Source organism: Nerophis ophidion, linkage group LG08, assembly GCF_033978795.1.
Source record: "Nerophis ophidion isolate RoL-2023_Sa linkage group LG08, RoL_Noph_v1.0, whole genome shotgun sequence".
Lineage (NCBI taxonomy): Eukaryota > Metazoa > Chordata > Actinopteri > Syngnathiformes > Syngnathidae > Nerophis > Nerophis ophidion.
Genome location: NC_084618.1, coordinates 65,633,653 through 65,655,246, shown reverse-complemented (window position 1 = coordinate 65,655,246; position 21,594 = coordinate 65,633,653). Strand labels below are relative to the sequence as shown.

The 21,594-nt window shown below is 37.8% G+C and overlaps 1 protein-coding gene across 1 annotated transcript; it reads left to right on the top strand.

Moving 5' to 3' along the window:
* The first annotated feature begins 3,029 nt into the window (after positions 1-3,029).
* On the top strand, positions 3,030-15,712 carry zgc:123217 (uncharacterized protein LOC641414 homolog). Its single transcript, XM_061909423.1, has 6 exons — positions 3,030-3,166; positions 5,666-5,683; positions 5,779-5,941; positions 13,715-13,983; positions 15,062-15,207; positions 15,321-15,712. The coding sequence occupies exons 1-6, from the start codon at positions 3,112-3,114 to the stop codon at positions 15,615-15,617; spliced, it is 948 nt and encodes a 315-aa protein (XP_061765407.1). The 5' UTR covers positions 3,030-3,111; the 3' UTR covers positions 15,618-15,712.
* Positions 15,713-21,594: the final 5,882 nt, after the last annotated feature.

Sequence of the window (21,594 nt, the reverse complement as noted above, 5' to 3'; positions counted from 1 at the left end):
TACTGTAATTCTAAAAATGTACTCTATTGAACGTATTTTCTGATTGAAGCGTTTGCCATCGTTAAACATTACAATCTATTTATTTTTCAGCGATTTATTTGACGGTTCATTAATTAACATTACTGCAAATACACTAGAATTAGCCAAAATGCTATTTTGCAACCAGGACAGATGTTAAACTTGTCTCCGTAAAAACAGTAACAAGATTATGAAGTGAACAATGCCAAAATAAAACAGCAATAACATAAAGATCAGGATTAGAGATGGGTTAAAATCTATAAAGGGATATATATTGCAGCCTCTTGCGATAATGATGTATATCAAGATATATTATTTGTTATGTAAATGATAATTAAATAGTAATTTCATCACAGGTTACAAAATCTTCTATTTTAGCTGCTGATGTATGCGATAACATGTTGCATCATTTCCGGTTGTACTATTTTCTCAAAATTATTATTAATCTACTTGCTAATGTACTGTACTAATAAGCAATTATTATTGTGTTGTTTAAATACTTCACATACATTTTGGGCAATGTTAGTGCGTCCGCCTCACAATACGAAGGTCCTACAGTCCTGGGTTCAAATCCAGGCTCGGGATCTTTCTGTGTGGAGTTTGCATGTTCTCCCCGTGAATGCGTGGGTTCCCTCCGGGTACTCCGGCTTCCTCCCACCTCCAAAGACATGCACCTGGGGATAGGTTGATTGGCAACACTAAATTGGCCCTAGTGTGTGAATGTGAGTGTGAATGTTGTCTGTCTGTGTTGGCCCTGCGATGAGGTGGCGACTTGTCCAGGGTGTACCCCGCCTTCCGCCCGATTGTAGCTGAGATAGCCGCCAGCGCCCCCCGCGACCCCGAAAAGGAATAAGTGGTAGAAAATGGATGGATGGATTACAAATGTTGGTATAGATCCAATACCAAGTACGGTAAGTTACAGAGGCTCTATTGGTCATAACAGTGTACATGCTTACCATTTTCAGGATCATTCAATGATACAAGTTTTGATCATAACTGTAATGTTGGCATATAACATTAATATTGGAACTAGAATGTTATGAAACAGTTTGTTCTCCATGTGTTTTTGAAACATAAACAGATTGTATGACATCAGCTCTCTGATGTTCCATTCTGAATGACTAACTTGATAGGTTTTGTTTAAGCAAATATATTTTATTAGATTTTACAGTTAAATAACATTAAACAGTCATACTTTGCTTATGCAAACCCCCACTCATACACACTCACATACACATTTGAGGACAGAGGTGCACTCGAACTTTAACAACTCAAGGTTTACAGTATAGACATTATTAGAAAATATACCCAAATATTGTGTGTATATATATATATATATATATATATATATATTGTGTTAGATGTAAATATAAACGGAATACAATGATTTGCAAATCATTTTCAACCAATATTCAATTGAATATGCTACAAAGACAACATATTTGATGTTCATACTGATAAACATTTTTTTGTGTGCAAATAATCATTAACTTTAGAATTTGATGCCAGCAACACGTGACAAAGAAGTTGGGAAGGGTGGCAATAAATACTGATAAAGTTGAGGAATGCTCATCAAACACTTATTTGGAACATCCCACAGGTGTGCAGGCTAATTGGGAACAGGTGGGTGCCATGATTGGGTATAGAGCGCAATATGTATGTGTGGGAAAAATCACAGCACTACTTCATCTCTACAGAACTGTTTCATGAGTGGTTCGAGCACTATTCTCTGGATAATCCAATTAAGATATATATATATATATATATATATATATATATATATATATATATATATATATATATATATATATATATATATATATATATATATATATATATATATATCAGGAAGTGATCACAAGATCACCTCCCAAGGGCCTGTCCACTGTACACACTTAAAAGGAAAAAAATAAGTAAAAAAATTACAGGGCTTGATCAATACAAAACAATAATCTCAAGAAAAAAACAAAATAGCAAGTAAACCATGACAAAACCATATCAAACGTGACACACAAAAAAAACAATTGTAGTGTAGAATCAATAGAAAAAATAATAACAAAAAAAAAGAAAAGGAATATAGCTACAAAAAAGATGGCAGTTTTGTTTTTCTTAAATGTTTATAAATGATGATTCAATATATGTCAGTAAAGGTTTCCGGGTTGGTTCCCATTTATTAATATTTGTAGAGTTTATACATTTTATTTTTTCAAGAGTCATTACATTCACAAGTTCATTTAACCAGTTCCTGAAGTTGGGTACTTTATAGGTTTTGTTGAGTTGGAAAGAGATAAGCAGATGAATCAGAAAGTTACATTTTATATGTCGATTTTAAAAAAGCAGTGAGTCCAAAACTTTCTTATGAATATCATTATAAAAGGGTACAACCTTCGGATGTACAACAGTGATTTGTTACAAATGAAATTATTGAGTAAAAGCCGAATATGGAAAGGATTGTGCCTTAACTAGTATGTGACATTTTAATTTCTTTGTGCATTGGGAAAATTCCATCCTCGGAAAAGATGCATCGAAAATAAAAGCATTGTGAGGCCGGTCCCTTAGCAAACAGCACGTGTTACATAACTTTTACGTACCAAAGAGACATGTTCTGTCATTCAACACAAATGCTCACGTGTGCACAATCAAACACAAATACATATCATTTATTGTACATAACCTAATAAAATGGATTACATGACCATTACAAAAACAGGGGAATCGGCTTTGTATTTTCTCAGTCAAGCGTTGGGCATAGCGCTGGTAGAAAGTTCCTTTTGCAGCTATTATATTTCACAGTCATTGTTCCATACGCTCTAAATACAACTGTAAAGACCAGTAAGATCACATTCTAATGTAGAGCTTCTGACATCTTAATTGATTATCACAAAAACAAGCCACAAGAAACCCACAGTCATTCCAGACACTGTAAAGCTGCACTTTACCTTCATCAAGGCCATGACTACTTGCAATCATCGCGCGATCAAGATTAGATAAGCTTTTTTTTTTTTAAAGGAGTGGCCACTACATACTGTATAAAAACAGTAGCGTGAGGACAGTGAAAGGAAGCCACCAAGCGTCTTTCTTTGCACGAGCAACATGATTCTGTGGACAACATGGCCTCTCCTTATAGGCGCACTACTCTCAATTCAAGGTGGGCTTTTACACAAAATTCAACTGAAATGCTGAGTTGTGTATGTTTTTGTAGCTTGTTGGGATGCCATGCCGTATGCTTTGCTTTCCACTTACCTATTAGATAAAGTGTTTCTTCATTTTTAATAAATGCAATGAGAACATGATGCAATTTACAGTGCATGAACAGTAGACACCACTCACTTGCTGGCAATCTTATTTTGTTGTGTGTTGTCCCGTTTTAATGTTTTTTATAGTATTTCATTGTGTGTATAATGCTGCTACTTAATATTATTGTTCATTGTCTTTTTATATTTGCTGTTCACCGGGAGATAAGAATTTGATTTCATTCATCATGTTTTTAAGTGAGAATGACAATAAATGACCTTAAATGGTATTTAGACATCTTACCAGGATGTACTAAGTAATCGGGTTTGAACATGGTCACGACTGTGTACAGATTTTCCCTGTGTAGGTGAACACATCAATGAAGTTAGGTCAAATGCAAAGATCACACTCTGCTTGACAATGTGGACTAGAGATGCGCGGATAGGCAATTATATCATCCGCAACCGCATCACTAAAGTCGTCATCCACCCGCCATCCCCCCGAACTAACATTTTATCAACACCGCAACCGCCCGCCCGCTGTTATATATCAGGGGTCGGCAGCCTTTACCACTCATAGATCTAATTTGACCCGTTTGACAGAGTATAGAAGACAATGGGAGCCGCAAACATTCTCGCGACCGTTTACAGGTGCTTATCCAGATAACGAGAATAAGGGCGTGCTGTGAAGCCATTGCCTTTGACGCCTTCTACAGCATGTACAAACTGTATGCCAGTCCAGCAACATGTTGTGTGCAGCTTCCGCAGAAACACGTACAAGATTGAAAGGCAATACTGGGTGACACAGAGTACACTGATGGTTGTGATATAAAAATTTTAACACTCTTACTAATATGCGCCACACTGTGAAGCCACACCAAACAAGAATGACAAACACATTTCGGGAGAAAATCCTCACAGTAACACAACATAAACGCAACGCAACAGATACCCAAGATCCTTTGCATCCATGACTCTTCCTGAATATATTTTACACCCCCACGCCCCCAACCCCGCCCACCTTATCAGCACGGGCGTGTGTGTGTGGGGGAGATGTGGGTGGTGCTAGCGGGGTGTATAACATAGTCAGGAAGAGTCGTGGATGCAAAGGATTCTGGGTATTTGTTGTATTGCAATTATGTTGTGTTACTGTGAGGATGTTCTCCCGAAATGTGTTTGTCATTCTTGTTTGGTGTGGCTTCAAAGCGTGGCGCATATTAGTAAGAGTGTTAAAATTGTTTATATCACAACCATCAGTGTACTCTGTGTCACCCAGTATGCCTCGCAGTCGTGTACGTGTGTCTGCGGAAGCCACATATAACATGTTGCTGGACTGTCATACAGTTTATGCATGTTGTAGAAGGCGTCAAAGGCAATTGCTTCATAGCACGACGTGATTCTTGTTAACTGGGTGACCACCAGCAGATATTCGCGAGAATGTTTGCGGCTCCTGTTGTTATCTTTGCTTTGTGACACGGGTCAATAATGGCTCTTTGAGTGGTAAAGGTTGCCGATCCCTGAACCATGTATATCAAATATTTCCGAATGGTTCAACCGCCACCCGCCCGAATCTATTTAAAATCTAATTTTTCGTCATGTCACCCGCCCGACCCGCTGTTTATCCGCGGACTCCGCGGATGAGACCGCAAACCGCGCATCTCTAATGTGGACTGTTATCAAAATTATTTTTGTTTTCTTATTTGTGCTCTCATCTTGTCACCCGTTTCCAGTTTTGTGCCCTTTGATCACCAACGATTGTCTGTTTTTGTCATCGCTTTAAATTTGTAACCCTCTGATGCAGTACCATATTTGTTAATTAAGATATTATGATTAATTGTGTCAAACCATTTTGTTCAATTGTTTATGATCTATTGCATTGGTAATTTACCATGTTTTTTTGTTGCTTTTTTCAATTTGTTTGAGAATTTACCTGTTTGAAATAGAGATGGCTGATATACTTCAATGGATGTCAAATCTTAATAACCTTTTTTTTTTTTATTGTTTTCACATCAATTCTGTTCCAATCAATATAGGCCATGGGTTTACGGTTATTCACAATTTTGATGATTGTGACTTATTGTTTGGGTGATTATTTTTAAACCATCAAAACAATAAGTCACAGGTGTGTGTCATTGGAGATGCCTCTCTAAGTATAGTGCAGTTGAGGAATCCTGTTTGTCGATAGAGAGTCACAATGGAACCTGCATTGTATGCTTGTGTTAAGTTAAAAAAAGACAAACCGTTAATGTACAGTGCATTTAAAAAATGTTTTAATAATAATAGTAATAAGTCATGGATTAGATTTATAGAGCACTTTTGTAGACCCTCAATGGCTTGCTACATTAAAAACAGTAGTTAATACATATTTTTGACACGTTTAAATTAAATAATTGTTTTTTTCATCTCTCTTACAGGTGGCTCCAAAGCTCAGGGTAAGCGCTGCTCTATTTTATGCAGATTTAGGTACCTTTATGTGGATACTAGAGCCTATGACCTGTATTCATTGACGCATTTTGTGTTCACGCAGAGTGCGGAATGGCGCCGTTAAACACGAAGATAGTCGGGGGTGTGAATGCCTTGGCGGGCTCGTGGCCTTGGCAAGTCAGCGTTCACTATAGGGGGTTTCACATTTGCGGAGGGACCGTGATCAGCAGGGACTGGGTGCTCTCGGCAGCCCACTGCATTCTAAGGTAAGCGGGCCTAATATGTTCAAAGTACAAATGACCAACCCACTTACTGCAATAAAATGACTAATGATATCTTTTTATTTATTCATCCTGGATTTATTTATTGAGGGATTGGGGCATGGGCCAAATCTAATCATTATGTGCTGGCGCACATAACAAATTCTGTGGATCATTAATATTTTATATGATGATTATTACAGAGGGCAGCACGGTGATAGAAGGGTTAGTGCGTCTGCCTCACAATACGAAGGTCCTGAGTAGTCCTGGGTTCAATCCCGGGCTCTGGATCTTTCTGTGTGGAGTTTGCATGTTCTCCCCGTGACTGCGCGGGTTCCCTCCGGGTACTTTGGCTTCCAACCACCTCCTAAGACGTGCACCTGGGGATAGGTTGATTGGTAATACTAAATTGGCCCTAGTGTGTGAATGTGAGTGTGAATGTTGTCTGTCTATCTGTGTTGGCCCTGCGGTGAGTTGGTGACTTGTCCAGGGTGTACTCCACCTTCCGCCCGATTGTAGCTGAGATAGGCACCAGCCCGTGACGCTAAAGGGAATAAGCGGAAGAAAATGGATGGATGGATGGATTATTACAGACACAGCTTCTATAGCTGTCAAACACCATTACCGTTATCCAAGGCAGTGTTTTCCAACCACTGTGCCGTCGCAGACTTGTGTGCCGTGAGATACAGTCTGGTTTGCCGTGGGAGATTATCTAATTTCACCTATTTGGGGTAAAAATATTTTTCGCAAACAAGTAATTATAGTCTGCAAATAATGTGCCGTTGTTGAATGTTGGTGCTGTCTAGAGCTTGGCAGAGTAACAATTTTATGCTCTTCCATATCAGTAGATAGCAGCCGGTAGCTTACTACTGTGTAGATGTCGTAACATGGTATGTCGTAGGGGTGTAAGGGTACACAAAATTTTCGGTTCCGTACGTACCTCGGTTCAGAAGTCACGGTTGGGTTCATTTTCGGTACAGTAAGAAAACAACAAAATATAATTTTTGGGGTTATATATTTACCAAATTTGCAAAATCTTCCACCAAAAATATTTTTCTTACTGGAATATTTGATGTGAAGTAATCAGAACCTTGGATAGGTCAATAATTCACAAAAACATTGATTTTGATTAGATATTATATTTTGAGCAATGACAGTTTGAAAGAAAAAGAACAGCTTTGTTTTATTAGTCAGCATTGCAACTTTTTCTAAATTACATTTAACTTGCAAGCTTTTTTATTTCACTTTTGATGTTTTTGTTTATTTTAATAGTATTTTTAGAATGTGCCGTGGGCTTTTAAAACATTAGCTGAGGGCCGCAAATGGCCTCCGGGGCACACTTTTGACACCCCTGCTACAGATGATAAAAAATAAATCTGATAAATGAATGGAAAAAAAGCAAAGCCTGGATACGCATGCGCATTTATCATAACTCTCTCGCTCTCTGCTCCTCCTTCCGAATGTTGCTGCGCGCACGATGTTATTTTCCCCCCCCCCTTCTTAACCATGAACGTACATTCTTAATACACGCAACCATAACTCAAAACTCTGCCCTGACAGCCCCGCAAAAGAGGACATGTCCAGTGAAAGGAGGACGTATGGTCAGTCTATTCGAGCCCGATCGCTGCAAGCACCAGACATGTTCTCTTTTGCTAGCATGCTAGGCACTACCTTGAAACCCCTGAACCAGATTTATCAGGTCAGAGTCATCCAGAAGGCAAAGGCCATTCTGGCCAACCCTCAGCACCCTCTCTTCTTAGAGTTTAGACTCTTGCCCTCAGGATGTAGGTACGCTCCTAGTAATAGAAAGGCCAAAAACAACCAAAACATAAGATCCTTTGTTCCCTCAGCTGTTGTTTTTATAAATGAGCTCCTTAAAGGCCTACTGAAACCCGCTACTACCGACCACGCAGTCTGATAGTTTATATATCAATGATGAAATATTAACATCGTAACACATGCCAATACGGCCTTTTTAGTTTACTAAATTGCAATTTTAAATTTCCCGCGGAGTTTCTTGTTGAAAATGTCGCGGAATGATGACGCGTGCGTGCGACGTCACGGACTGTCAGGGAATATTAGCGCAGCACTATTTGTGGCTAAACGTCGTCTCTTTTCATCGCGCAATTAAACAGTATTCTGGACATCTCTGTTGCTGAATCTTTTGCAATTTGTTCAATTAATAATGGAGAAGTCAAAGTAGAAAGATGGAGTTGGGAAGCTTTAGCCTTTAGCCACACAAACACAAGGTGATTCCTTATTTAAAATTCCCGGAGGTGAAGCTTTACTATGGATCAGAGCGGTCAAGCGAACATGGTTCCCGACAACTTGTCAACCGGCAGGTTTCTGTGAGAAAATTGTGTTAAAAAGTCGCCTCTTACCGGAGATCTGTGGAGTTTGCGCCGTCCTTGTATCTGCCGTGACTTCCCTAAGACACTAGCCTCAAGACACCCGTGGACACACCCCTCCGACTATCAGGTACTATTTAATCTCACTAAAACACTAGCAACAAAAATAAGGGATTTCCCAGAATTATCCTAGTAAATGTGTATAAAAACATTTGAATCCGTCCCAATGCAATTGCCTTTTTTTTTTTAAACTTTATTATTATTATTATAATTTTTTTTCTACTCCTTCGTTATCAACATCATCATGCACGAATCTTTCATCCTCGCTCAAATTAATGGGGAAATTTTCTCGGTCCGAATAGCTCTTGCTGCTGGAGACTCCCATCATAAACAATGTGAGGATGTGAGGAGCCCTCACCCTTGTGACGTTATCGTCTGCGACTTCCGGTAAAGGCGAGGCTTTTTTATCAGTACTAAAAGTTGCGAACTTTATCGTTGATGTTCTCTACTAAATCCTTTAGGCAAAAATATGGCAATATCGCGAAATGATCAAGTATGACACATAGAATGGACCTGCTATCCCCGTTTAAATAAGAAAATCTCATTTCAGTAGGCCTTCAAACAAGCTTAGCTGCTATGTAGTCACTTTAGTGGGATGCGACGTGTGATTAGTTTTTATTGTATCACAAATGTTTTTTGTTTTTAGCTTTATGATGGTTTGTATGTTGTATGTATTTTATGTATTTGTACCTTGTTTTTACTGTTGTACCTCGTTTTTACTGTTGAACCTTGTTTTTAATGACTACTGCTGCAAACCAAATTGCCCCTTGGGGACAATAAAGATTTTCTAAGACTAAGTTGAGTGCCCCTAAGAAAAGGCATTGAAGCTTATGGAACGAAACTGGAAACTGAACTGGCAAAAAAGTAACAATCACAGAATGCTGGATGACAGCAGAGACTTACAGTGTGTTGAGCAAAGACGGTGTCCACAATGTACATCCGAACATGACATGACAATCAACAATATCCCCACAAAGAAAAAGAAAAACAACTGAAATATTCTTGATTGCTAAAACATAAGTAGATGCGGGAAATTTCGCTGAAAGCAAGACATAAAATTCCTACAGGAAAATACCAAAAAAAGAGAAAAAGCCACAAATAGGAGCACAAGACAAGAACTAAAACACTACACTCAGGAAAATAGCAAAACACTCAAAATAAGTCACGGCCTGATGTGACAGGTGGTGACAGTACACCTACTTTGAGACAAGAGCTATATTGATGCATGGTTGGTTATGGTATAAAGTCAAAACCAACAATTGCGACAACGACTTTTTACTGACTACTGAGTTTTGTTTTTTAATGATTTCTGTTGGTGGTGTGCCTCCGGATTTTTCAACGCAAAAAATGTGCCTCGGCTCAAAAAAGGTTGAAAAACACTGATCTAAGGGACTGGAAATCATGCTAAAATCTACCACAATAAAAAAAAAAAACACTAGTTATAATCATGATAATCTTTTGTTGATTCGGTGTCTTAATCTTTACACATGGCTGTATGTATGTGTTCGTGTACGCCTGATACATCTGCACACAAAAGGCAAACACTTGGTGAAAAGTGCATTCTTAAAGGCCGACTGAAATGAGATTTTCTTATTTAAATGGGAATGGCAGGTCCATTCTATGTGTCATACTTGATCATTTCGCGTTATTGCCATGTTTTTGCTGAACGGATTTAGTACAGAACATCAACGATAAAGTTCATAACTTTTGGTCGCTAATAGAAAAGCCCCTGCCTTTACCGGAAGTATGTGCACGTGACGTCACGAGTTGCAGGGCTCCACATATATTCACATTGTTTTTAATGGGAGCCTCCAACAAAAAGAGCTATACGGACTGAGAAAACGACAATTTCCCCATTAATTTGAGCGAGGATGAAAGATTCGTGTTTGAGGATATTGATAGCAAAGGACCCGGGTTCCCGACCAAATGTCAACCAGCAGTTTTCGGTGAGAAAATTGTGGTAAAAAGTAGCCTCTTGCCGGAGATCAGCTGAGCTTGCGCCGTCCAAACAGTTGCCGTCGACTTCCCTCAGACATTGGCCTCAAGACACCTGTGGACACACCCCCCCGACTATCAGGTACTATTAAACTCACTAAAACACTAGCAACACAATAGAAAGATAAGGAATTTCCCAGAATTATCCTAGTAAATGTGTCTAAAAACATCTGAATCCGTCCCAATGCAATTGCCTTTTTTTTTTTTTTTTACTTGATTTTTTTTTTCTTCTAGTCTTTTGCTATTAATATCCTCAAACACGAATCTTTCATCCTCGCTCAAATTAATAGGGAAATTATCATTTTCTCGGTTCGAATAGCTTTTACTGCTGGTGGCTCCCATTAAAAACAATGTGAATATGTGTGGAGCCCTGCAACTCGTGACGTCACGCGCAAATACTTCCGGTAAAGGCAGGGCTTTTCTATTAGCGACCACAAGTTGCAAACTTTATCGTCGATGTTCTCTACTAAATCCTTTCAGCAAAAATATGCCAATATCGCGAAATGATCAAGTATGACACATAGAATGGACCTGCTATTCCCGTTTAAATCTCATTTCAGTAGGCCTTTTAACAAGGAATCACCATGTGTTTGTGTGGCTAAAGGCTAAAGCTTCCCAACTCCATCTTTCTACTTTGACTTCTCCATTATTAATTGAACTAATTGCAAAAGATTCAGCAACACAGATGTCCAGAATACTGTTTAATTATGCGGTTAAAGCAGACTACTTTTAGCCACGAGTCGTGCAGCGCTAATATTTCCTTACAGTCCGTGACGTCACGAGTACACGTCAGCATTACGTGACGTTTTCAAAAATAAACTCCGCGGGAAATTTAAAATTGCATGTTAGTAAACTAAACCGGCCGTATTGGCATGTGTTGCAATGTTAATATTTCATCATTGATTTATAAACTATCAGACTGCGTGGTCGGTAGTAGTGGCTTTCAGTAGGCCTTTAATGTGTTGACTAGATATAATTTTTCTGACAAATACAGCAAAAAGTGGTGCTGTTAAAAAATCCCTAATTCGACCCAATCACTCAAATTGACTTGAATTCTCTCCCAACACAACACACTCTAAAAAAACACCCACTGTAACTTTAGGGAGTTTGGTTGAATCGCCACCAAATTTTGCACCTATAGGGGACTGACAAGCACAAATTCACGCCAGATTGGTTAAAAAACACATCTTTGTATTGGTATAGGTGGTACTTAGCAGATGAATGTTTATAAGTTATCGATAATCAGTCTAATGATTATAATAGCTTGTCTTCCAAAGCATTTGACCTAAAGGGTGTACCACAAATGTCAGCCACTAGGGGTGCACTAATAATTATTTTAAACAAGCTAAAAGCCCGAGCTGTCAGAGTGGGACTTTTTTTACCCCTCAGCTACACGAGCTGGGATCGATTACACTCACAAGACTGACAAATAAAATACCGCACAACATGTCACACTGTTGTGACAATCCCACATGGGTATGCTAAAACTAGTCACTTTATATGGACTCATAGTGGGTTATTTTGCAGCTGAAATAATAGAAAAATAGTGGCCTAGTGACCAACGTTCCCTCTAAGGTGCAATTTCACACTGCTCACGCGTCCTCTGCGCAAAGCAAATGTAGGGCGCACACAAAATCGAATAAAAAGATAAGCGCATAACAGTGTGCACGTCTGCCGTAGCTCACATGTGCGCCACTGAATGCTCAAGGAGTTTTGGCGTTTGCTCACACATATGAAAAATTGGAGGTAAAATTGCTGGTGACCTACTCAGTGGTTAGAGTGTCCGCCCTGAGATCGGTAGGTTGTGAGTTCCAACCCTGGCCGAGTCATACCAAAGACTATAAAAATGGGACCCATTACCTCCCTGCTTGGCACTCAGCATCAAGGGTTGGAATTGGGGGTTGAATAACCAAAATTGAAGGGTCAAATGCAGAGAATAATTTTGCCACATTTAGTGTGTGTGACAATCATTGGTACTTTAGTTACCAATGCATGAGTTACTTAGTTTGGGCACACAATTGTACCAAAAAACAGACTGGTTTGTTACGCACAATCTTTGGCTGTATGATAACTGAAAACCGGGACTAACCTTTTCGCCAAAAAGGTACTATTGTGACTTAATTGAATGAACTGTGTTTGTTAAATTAATTTAATTTGATTTAATTGAGTTGATTATTTGAATTACTTGAATACACTATTGTCAAAAGTATTTGGCCACCCATCCACATGATCAGAATCAGGTGTCCTAATCACTTGGCCACAGATGTATAAAATGAAGCACTGAGGCATGTAGACTGTTTCTACAAACACTTGTGTAAGAATGGGCCGTTCTCAGGAGCTAAGTGATTTCCAGCGTGGAACTGTCATAGGATGCCACCTGTGCAACAAATCCAGTCGTGAAATTTCTCTGCTCCTAATTATTCCAAAGTCAACTTTATTATAAGAAAATGGAAGAGTTTGGGAACAACAGCAATTCAGCCACGAAGTGGTAGGAGTGTGAAATTTGGTGGAGGACGAATTATGGTGTGGAGTTGTTTTTCAGGATTTGGGTCTGGCCCCTTAGTTCCAGTAATATGAACTTTGAATGCTCCAGGATACCAAAACATTTCAGACAATTCCCTGTTCCCAACCTTGTGGGAACAATTTGGAGCGGGCCCCTCCCTCTTCCAACATGACTGTGCACCAGTGCACAAAGGAAAGTCCATAAAGACATGGATGACAGAGTCTGGTGTGGGTGAACTTGACAGTCCTGACCTGAACCCAATAGTGAAGTGAATTGTGAATTATATTTATATAGCGCTTTTCTCAAGTGACTCAAAGCGCTTTACATAGTGACACCCAATATCTAAGTTACATTTAAACCAGTGTGGGTGGCACTGGGAGCAGGTGGGTAAAGTGTCTTGCCCAAGGACACAACGGCAGTAACTAGGATGGCACAAGCGGGAATCGAACCTGCAACCCTCAAGTTGCTGGCATGGCCACTCTACCAACCGAGCTATGCGGCCCCAATAGAAAACCTTTGGGATAAATTAGAACAGAGACTGAGAGCCAGGCCTTCTCGACCAACATCAGTGAGTGACCTCACCAATGTGCTTTTAGAAGAATAGTCGAAAATTCCTATTGAACACACTCTGCAACTTTGTGGACAGCCTTCCCAGAAGAGTTGAAGCTGTAATAGCTGCAAAAGGTGGACTGACATCATATTGAACCCTATAGGTTAGGAATGGGATGGCACTTTGCCAAAAGGTGGGTGAAGCCATCACTTTCAGAACTTGGTGGATCGAATACCCCCCTAGTTATTATAAAATGTGTTTGTGGCGCTTTTAGGAAAAGTATCACTGCTATCATCTAACTCTCTCTTTTTAAAAAATTGTAGTGCTGGAATTTCTCCATGGACACTGTACTTTGGAAAGCTGACTCAGAGTGGTCCAAACCCTAATGAGGTCTCACGCACAGTGGCTCAGGTCATCGTTCATCCTGACTACAACAACAGTACCTTTCAAAATGACATTGCCCTCTTCAGGCTGAGAAGTCCCATCACTTACACTAACTACATCCAACCTGTCTGTATGGCGAGCAACACCAGTCAGTTCCACAGTGCCACAAAGTGCTGGGGCACAGGCTGGGGCAGGCTGGGGAGTGATCGTGAGTATCTTTTATAATTTATCTTTCTGTCCGTCTATTATTTTCTAACATTTTACAGGTTTTTCATTTTGCAATAAAAATACATTTTAAAGTCTCAGAAATCCTACAATAGTGTATCTTACCTTTGTTTTAAGATTAACAGAAAGCTCGCTCGAGTGCTGTTTTCTCAGTCGGTTTGGTGCATTTCTCAAAACATTGGCACAAACTGCTCAATCTTGTTGATAATCTGCAAAAAATTGTATATAATGGATGGAACATTCCTTAAGAGTACGAACTTGTACTCATATCAACAAAAGTATCAGTAATCAAGGTGAAAAGTCTAAAAATGTCAGATCTTGGTGACACTTCCTGAAAATGTTAAGACATCACTAAAGGTGGGTTTAGTGGAGATTCTAGAATTTGAGACCATAATAACAGAACACAAACCCTGGTCATCTGTCTGTCATCAGCCATGAGCCGTGAGAAACTCGGCGACCTCGCAAAAAAAAAACCTAAACATGCTGATATATCGCCCAGCCCTAATTGTATTATTCACTTCTTTTTGGCCTGGGACATCTGATTGATTTCTGTCTAATGTGATTTCTTCCACGCCTTCTACTTTTTTCGAAAATTTAAACTCATTTCGTCTTTGTTTTAGAAGATATTTTCGGAAAAAAATTATTCTGAAGTAATGTATATAATTTGCTTGACAGATTTTGACAATTTACGCAACATTTTTTAAAGGTATTTTAGAGGGGAGTGAAATTTAAGGGAAGTGAATTAAAGCAAACTGCTTTAATTGTCACTGAATCCGAGCCTGTCGCTAATGTGTAGTTTATTTTGACTGACATGACATCAGCAAATGATAAAACAGCAACAAAATAGTATGAAAGTAACTGATGCATGTCCAAAGTCATTGGTAATTTGTTGGAAGAAATGAAAAACTGTGCACAAACATTTGTGATAAATGTATTACTGATCGGGAAATGCACCAAAGTGACGGTAAAGGCTCATTAAAATGACATTGAAATGATTGGGTTTAGTGTGCAGTGATTTTATGTGGCATTTTTACCAATGTAACAGTGAGTACGTCCTGCAGAGCCAGATGTAGGGTATGACATACTGCAAGAAGTTGAGATTCCAGTGGTTGGAAACAAGCAATGTGCCTGCAACTACAATTTGGTGCCACATAACATTACCAGCAGCATGCTGTGTGCCGGGGAGGAGGGCAGAGGAATATGCCAGGTCAGTCAGTGCCTTATTGTATTTGCATAAAATAGAGGTGTAGGTAAACTGTAGTTTTATTCACATCTTTACACCCTAATTGAACCTTCCTCTGCCTATTTCTTTGTTTTCAGGGTGATTCTGGTGGACCTTTGCAATGTAAACAAGGCTCAAGATGGATCCAGGCAGGCATTGTCAGTTTTGGCGTACCCTGCGCCAACAAAGGATTCCCGGAAGTCTTTGCCCGTGTGTCGTATTTTCAGAGCTGGATCACAGCGCAAGTGTCAGGGGCAAACATTAACTTTGTGACCCACACCCAAACTGGTAACGACACAGACAGCAACTTTGTGTGCGAAGACAACTCTGCAACCAAAGCAAGTCTTTCAGGATTTAGTCTCTTGCTCCTCCTGCTGTTTGCTCAGGCGCTGTAACCAACGGCAACTTGTCTTTGTACTCCACAATTTAGCACTTGATCATATGGCAAAAAAGTTTACAGTACATTAAAATGATAGATTTATGATTTGAAGCACTTTGTGAACTTGTAATTATTTTTGCTCTGCTTTGCAATTATTCCGTCCACATGACACACGCACACAAACATGCATTAAAGTCAACAGCTGGACCATGAGCATAATGTAACAGTGAATATATCCACAGCAGGTTTTTAAGCAATCCCTTCAGTTTTTTATTTCTGTTTCACTTAAAATACTGCACACTGAAATGACAGGATTGGCTTCTCGAGTAGTGTCACAGCCCGTATGTGTTTGTAGGATTTCTAAGACAAACTGAACAGTCCAGCTGCCATCGATTAACGGGCCTGAGAATACAGTGACTATGATGAATGTTAACATCCATGGACTATTAGTCAATTAAGGCAGGACTACTTCAATGTTTTGGCCTCAACAACTCGAAGAAACAGTTATTTATCTTAACTTATTGACTTCTGTTGTGTGTCCACAAAGACATCCTTACAACTTGATTTTGTTTGTTTTGGTTTAATTATAATAAAAATATATTTGTTTTAAGAATGTTCTCTTTATTCTGGGTCAATCTTAGCATTCAATTGATTTAAAAAAATGGCACATAATAGGCCTCTATAGTGTAAACTTGATGGGGCCTAATCAATAGTTTACAACTAAACTGCCGTATTGACCTGTATATAAAATGATCTGTCATTTGCAAGACCTTTTTTTTATTCAAAGTCAGAGGGACAATAGGGCCTGATCTATTAAGATGTAAATAACACATGCTAGACAGTGTGTGCAAACTATAAAAACAATTGTACTATTATTGGGCGTGTTGCGGTTAAGACCTCATGTGCAATTGATTACCGACACAAACCGCCCTTTTTTAATAAGGTTTTTTGCGTGTACTTCTCGGCTTTCGCCATGGATGCACTAATTTATTGCGCATTCATGTTATCATGCTCCTACCTGTGGCGTTTTTCCATGTTTTAAAAAATTAAGCAGACCCTTATAATCCATAATTTCGATGCAGTGCAGCATTGCATCTCCAATGAAACACACTTAAAGCAGTGGTCACCAACCTTTTTGAAACCAAGAGCTACTTCTTGGGTACTGATTAATGTGAAGGGCTACCAGTTTGATACACACTTCAATAAATTGCCAGAAATAGCCAATTTGCTCAATTTACCTTTAATAATTAAATATATATATATATATATATATATATATATATATATATATATATATATATATATATATATATATATATATATATATATATATATATATATATAAATGGGTATTTCTGTCTGTCATTCCGTCGTACGTTTTTTTCCTTTTACGGAAGGTTTTTTGTAGAGAATAAATGATGAAATAAACAACTGAACGGTTTAAAAGAAGAGAAAATACGGAAAAAAAAAGAAAATTAAATTTTGAAACAGTTTATCTTCAATTTTGACTCTTTAAAAGTCTAAATTCAACAGAAAAAAATGAAGAGAAAAACTATCTAATTCGAATCTTTTTAAAAGAAATAAAATAATTTATGGAACATCATTAGTAATTTTTCCTGAATAAAAATAATTTTAGAATTTTGATGACATGTTTTAAACAGGTTAATATTCACTTTGAAATAAGATTTAAATTTGATTCTACAGATTTTCTAGATTTGCCAGAATATTTTTATTTTATTTTAATCATAATAAGTTTGAATAAATATTTCACAAATATTCTTTGTCGAAACAACAGAAGCTAAATTGAAGAATTAAATTAAAATGTATTTATTATTTTTTTTCCAATAAAAAAATAAATACATTTACTTGAACATTGATTTAAATTGTCAGGAAAGAAGAGGAAGGAATTTTGGTAAAAAGGTACATATGTTTAAAAATCCTAAAATCATTTTTAAGGTTGTATTTTTTCTCTAAAATTGTCTTTCTGAAAGTTATAAGACGCAAAGTAAAAAAATAAATGAATTTATTTAAACAAGTGAAGACCAAGTCTTTAAAATATTTTCTTGGATTTTCTAATTCTATTTGAGTTTTGTCTTTCTTAGAATTATAAAAGTCGAGCAAAGCGAAACCAGCTTGCTAGTAAATAAAAAAAATAAAAAAAATAGAGGCAGCTCACAGGTAAGTACTGCTATTTGAGCTATTTTTAGAACAGGCCAGCGGGCGACTCATCTGGTCCTTACGGGCGACCTGGTGCCCGCCGGCACCGCGTTGGTGACCCCTGCTTTAAAGTGTTGAAGATGAGCTCATGGAAGATGCTGCCCCTAACTGTGTTCCAGGCACAAGAACATGCATATTGCAATATTTTTTTTAATAATAGAAGCTATGTAAATAATCTGCCATATGAAAAAATTAATGTCATTAAAGAAACGCTAGACATAAAAACACATCTTTTCAATTGGTTTTAACCAGCCCCTTAAGGTGTCCAGCAGCTATAAAATTATAAAAAGATATTGCTGAAAAGACATGTCTGATATTTATATTTTTGACAGTTAATCATAACTTCTCTCTTTATCTAAGACGTGAAACAAATATCTCGGAACAAACAAAGGTGAGTTGAGTTCATGAACATTTTCCCGCACATAACTATTGTACAAAAGACTGTCCGCTACACCTCCCTGATACCGAAGTACATGTCTAACTACTTCCTTATAACCACAACACCAGGGGGAGCTCCACAAACCCCGTTAAACCCAGATTCAGACCAAACGAAGGTCTTAACTCCCCTTCTATGCCACATCAATGTGGAATGCACTCCCAACAGGTGTAAAAGAAAATGCATCTTTAGCCTCCTTTAAAACCACACTAAAACAACACCTCTAGGCAACTTCAACCCTAAACTAACACCCTCCCTCCTCCACATCCCACCTCCCCGGATTGTAAATAATCAAATGTATATACTTGTTATTATGCTTTCTGATCTCTCTATGTCCACTACTTGCTGTACATATACTACCAAGTCAGACCTACACTGTTTCAATGTCCATTTCTCAGATGATGCAATTGTTGATGACTGAAGTGCTGATATCAATCAAACCTACCCCCCGATTGTAAATAATGTAAATAATTCAATGTATATACTCTGATGATTAACTTGTGTGATGACTGTATTATGCTGATAGTATATATTTGTACCATGAATTGATTAACGTGGACCCCGACTTAAACAAGTTGAAAAACCTATTCGGGTGTTACCATTTAGTGGTCAATTTTACGGAATATGTACCGTACTGTGCAATCTACTAGTAAAAGTTTCAATCAATCAATCAATCAAAATTCTCTAACACTTGTTGTCTTTTTGTGTCATTGGGTTGCTTGTGTGTAGTTCACTTTTACGGCAAAGGAGGGGGCATTGAACGCATCATTATGTCAGCAAGCTCTGAAAGTTATGGTGAACTTCGATGTAAATTGTTTAATTGGCAGTGTGCGTCAATACAGAGTGAGTTACTTTTAAGCACACAACAAGTGATATTAAAATGTCTATAAAGTGGTTGGGCCATTTCCGGCCAACCACGTGCCAGAGGTGGGTAGAGTAGCCAGAAATTGTACTCAAGTAAGAGTACTGTTACTTTAGAGATGTATTACTCAAGTAAAAGTAAGTAGTCACCCAAATATTTACTTGAGTAAAAGTAAAAAGTATGTTGTGAAAAAACTACTCAAGTACTGAGTAACTGATGAGTAACCTTTTCGTTTAATGATGACGGCAACAAGTAATGCAGAAAACCATAAAAATAGCAATGAACAAATTCAGAGCCAGTAGTATCTCTTAAGCAACTAAAACAATAATATATATTAAATAATATATATTTGGTTTTACACTGTAATGAAAAAAAAATGTGAAAAATACATTTTACCTTTGTAACCTTATTATACTATTGGCTAAGTTTTATATTCACAAATGTAAGTTTCTCAATACCCGACCTGTTTTTTGTGCCTTTAAAAAAGATTTAGAACTCTACATTAAAACACTCTACCTCTAACAACCAAAAAGCTGTTAAAACGACGATGCTGTATTCCGAATTTAAATTATTTACTGAGATCGAGTGAGCCTATGGCTTTGCACTTTATTATATATATATATATATATATATATATATATATATATATATATATATATATATATATATATATATATATATATATATATATGTGTACATATATATATATTTTTTTTGCATGATTTTTTAGTTACTTTGAATTTATAACCTCCTGGCGCTGTTTTGTACGGTTTTTATACTGTTTTGTACTGTTTTTGTACTTACTTTGATTATTATTTTCAACTGTTTGTAAATGTTGGAATTTATAAATAAAGGTTTACATTAAAAAAAAGTGTGCAGTTAATCATGTGACCGCCTGGCTCTGTTTGATTGGTGAAATGGAGTCAAACGTCACTAGTGACTGCATTTGATTGGTGAAACAGAGTCAAACGTCACTGCATTTGATTGGTGAAACGCAGGCATGTGATAGAGCCTACTTTGAAGGTCTGTCTGACGAACTAAAACAAACAAGGGGTGCATTAACAGATCGATAAAAATCAGTAGCGAGTAGCGAGCTGAATTTAGATAAATAGAGCGTTTGTTCTCTATAAATATACTCAAGTAAAAGTAAAAGTATGTTGAATTAAAACTACTCTTAGAAGTACACTTAATCCCAAAAGTTACTCAGGTAAATGTAATGGAGTAAATGTAGTGCGTTACTACCCACCTCTGCCATGTGCTCGCACACAAAGGGAGACATCACTTATTGAACGTTACACATTTCAGCACAAATGCACACTTTTAAACAACATACTTTGATAATTCTATATTCAGAAAGGCTTATAATTGTTTGAAGACAAATGTGTTAATATTATCACACCTTACCGACCTGTTTTATAGGAATAAAAAGAAGAGACACAGTGCTTGGTTGGGTTCTCCCCGCAGAGTGTGACCTGACTGAGACATGGAAGCACTAATAAGCACCTCACATTTCTCTCCTTTCCTATACGAGTGCTCCGTCTGCTGGCGAGGCGGAATAACATGTTTTGTGGTATTCAGCTTGGAGCCATAGAATTTAACTCAGTCGTTCTCAATTAGGGGTATGCGTACCCCTGGGTGTACTTGAAGGTATGCCAAGGGGTACGTGAGATTTTTTTAAAATATTGTAAAAATAGCAACAATTCAAAAATCATTTATAAATATATTTATTGAATAATACTTCAACAAAATATGAATGTAAGTTCATAAACTGTGAAAAGAAATGCAACAATGTAGTATTCGGTATTGACACCTGGATTTTTGTGGACATGTTCCACAAATAGTGATGTTAAAGATGTATTTTTTTGTGAAAAAATGTTTAGAATTAAGTTCATGAATCCAGATGGATATGTATTACAATCCCCAAAGAGGGCACTTTAAGTTGATGATTACTTCTATGTGTAGAAATCTTTATTTATAATCACTTGTTTATTTTTCAACAAGTTTGTAGTTATTTTTAAACTTTTTTTCCAATTAGTTCATGAAAGACCACTACAAGGGACGTCGTGGCGCAGTGGGAGAGTGGCTGTGCGCAACCCGAGCGTCCCTGGTTCAATTCCCACCTAGTACCAACCTCGTCACGTCCGTTGTGTCCTGAGCAAGACACTTCACCCTTGCTCCTGATGGGTGCTGGTTGGCGCCTTGCATGGCAGCTCCCTCCATCAGTGTGTGAATGTGTGTGTGAATGGGTAAATGTGGAAGTAGTGTCAAAGCGCTTTGAGTACCTTGAAGGTAGAAAAGCGCTATAAAAGTACAACCCATTTATCATTTATTTATTTACAAATGAGCAATATTTTGCGCTGTTATACAATTTAAGAAATCAGAAACTGATGACATAGTGCTGTAGTTTACTTCTTTATCTCTTTTTTTTCAACCAAAATGCTTTGCTCTGATTAGGGGGTACTAGAATTAAAAATTTTT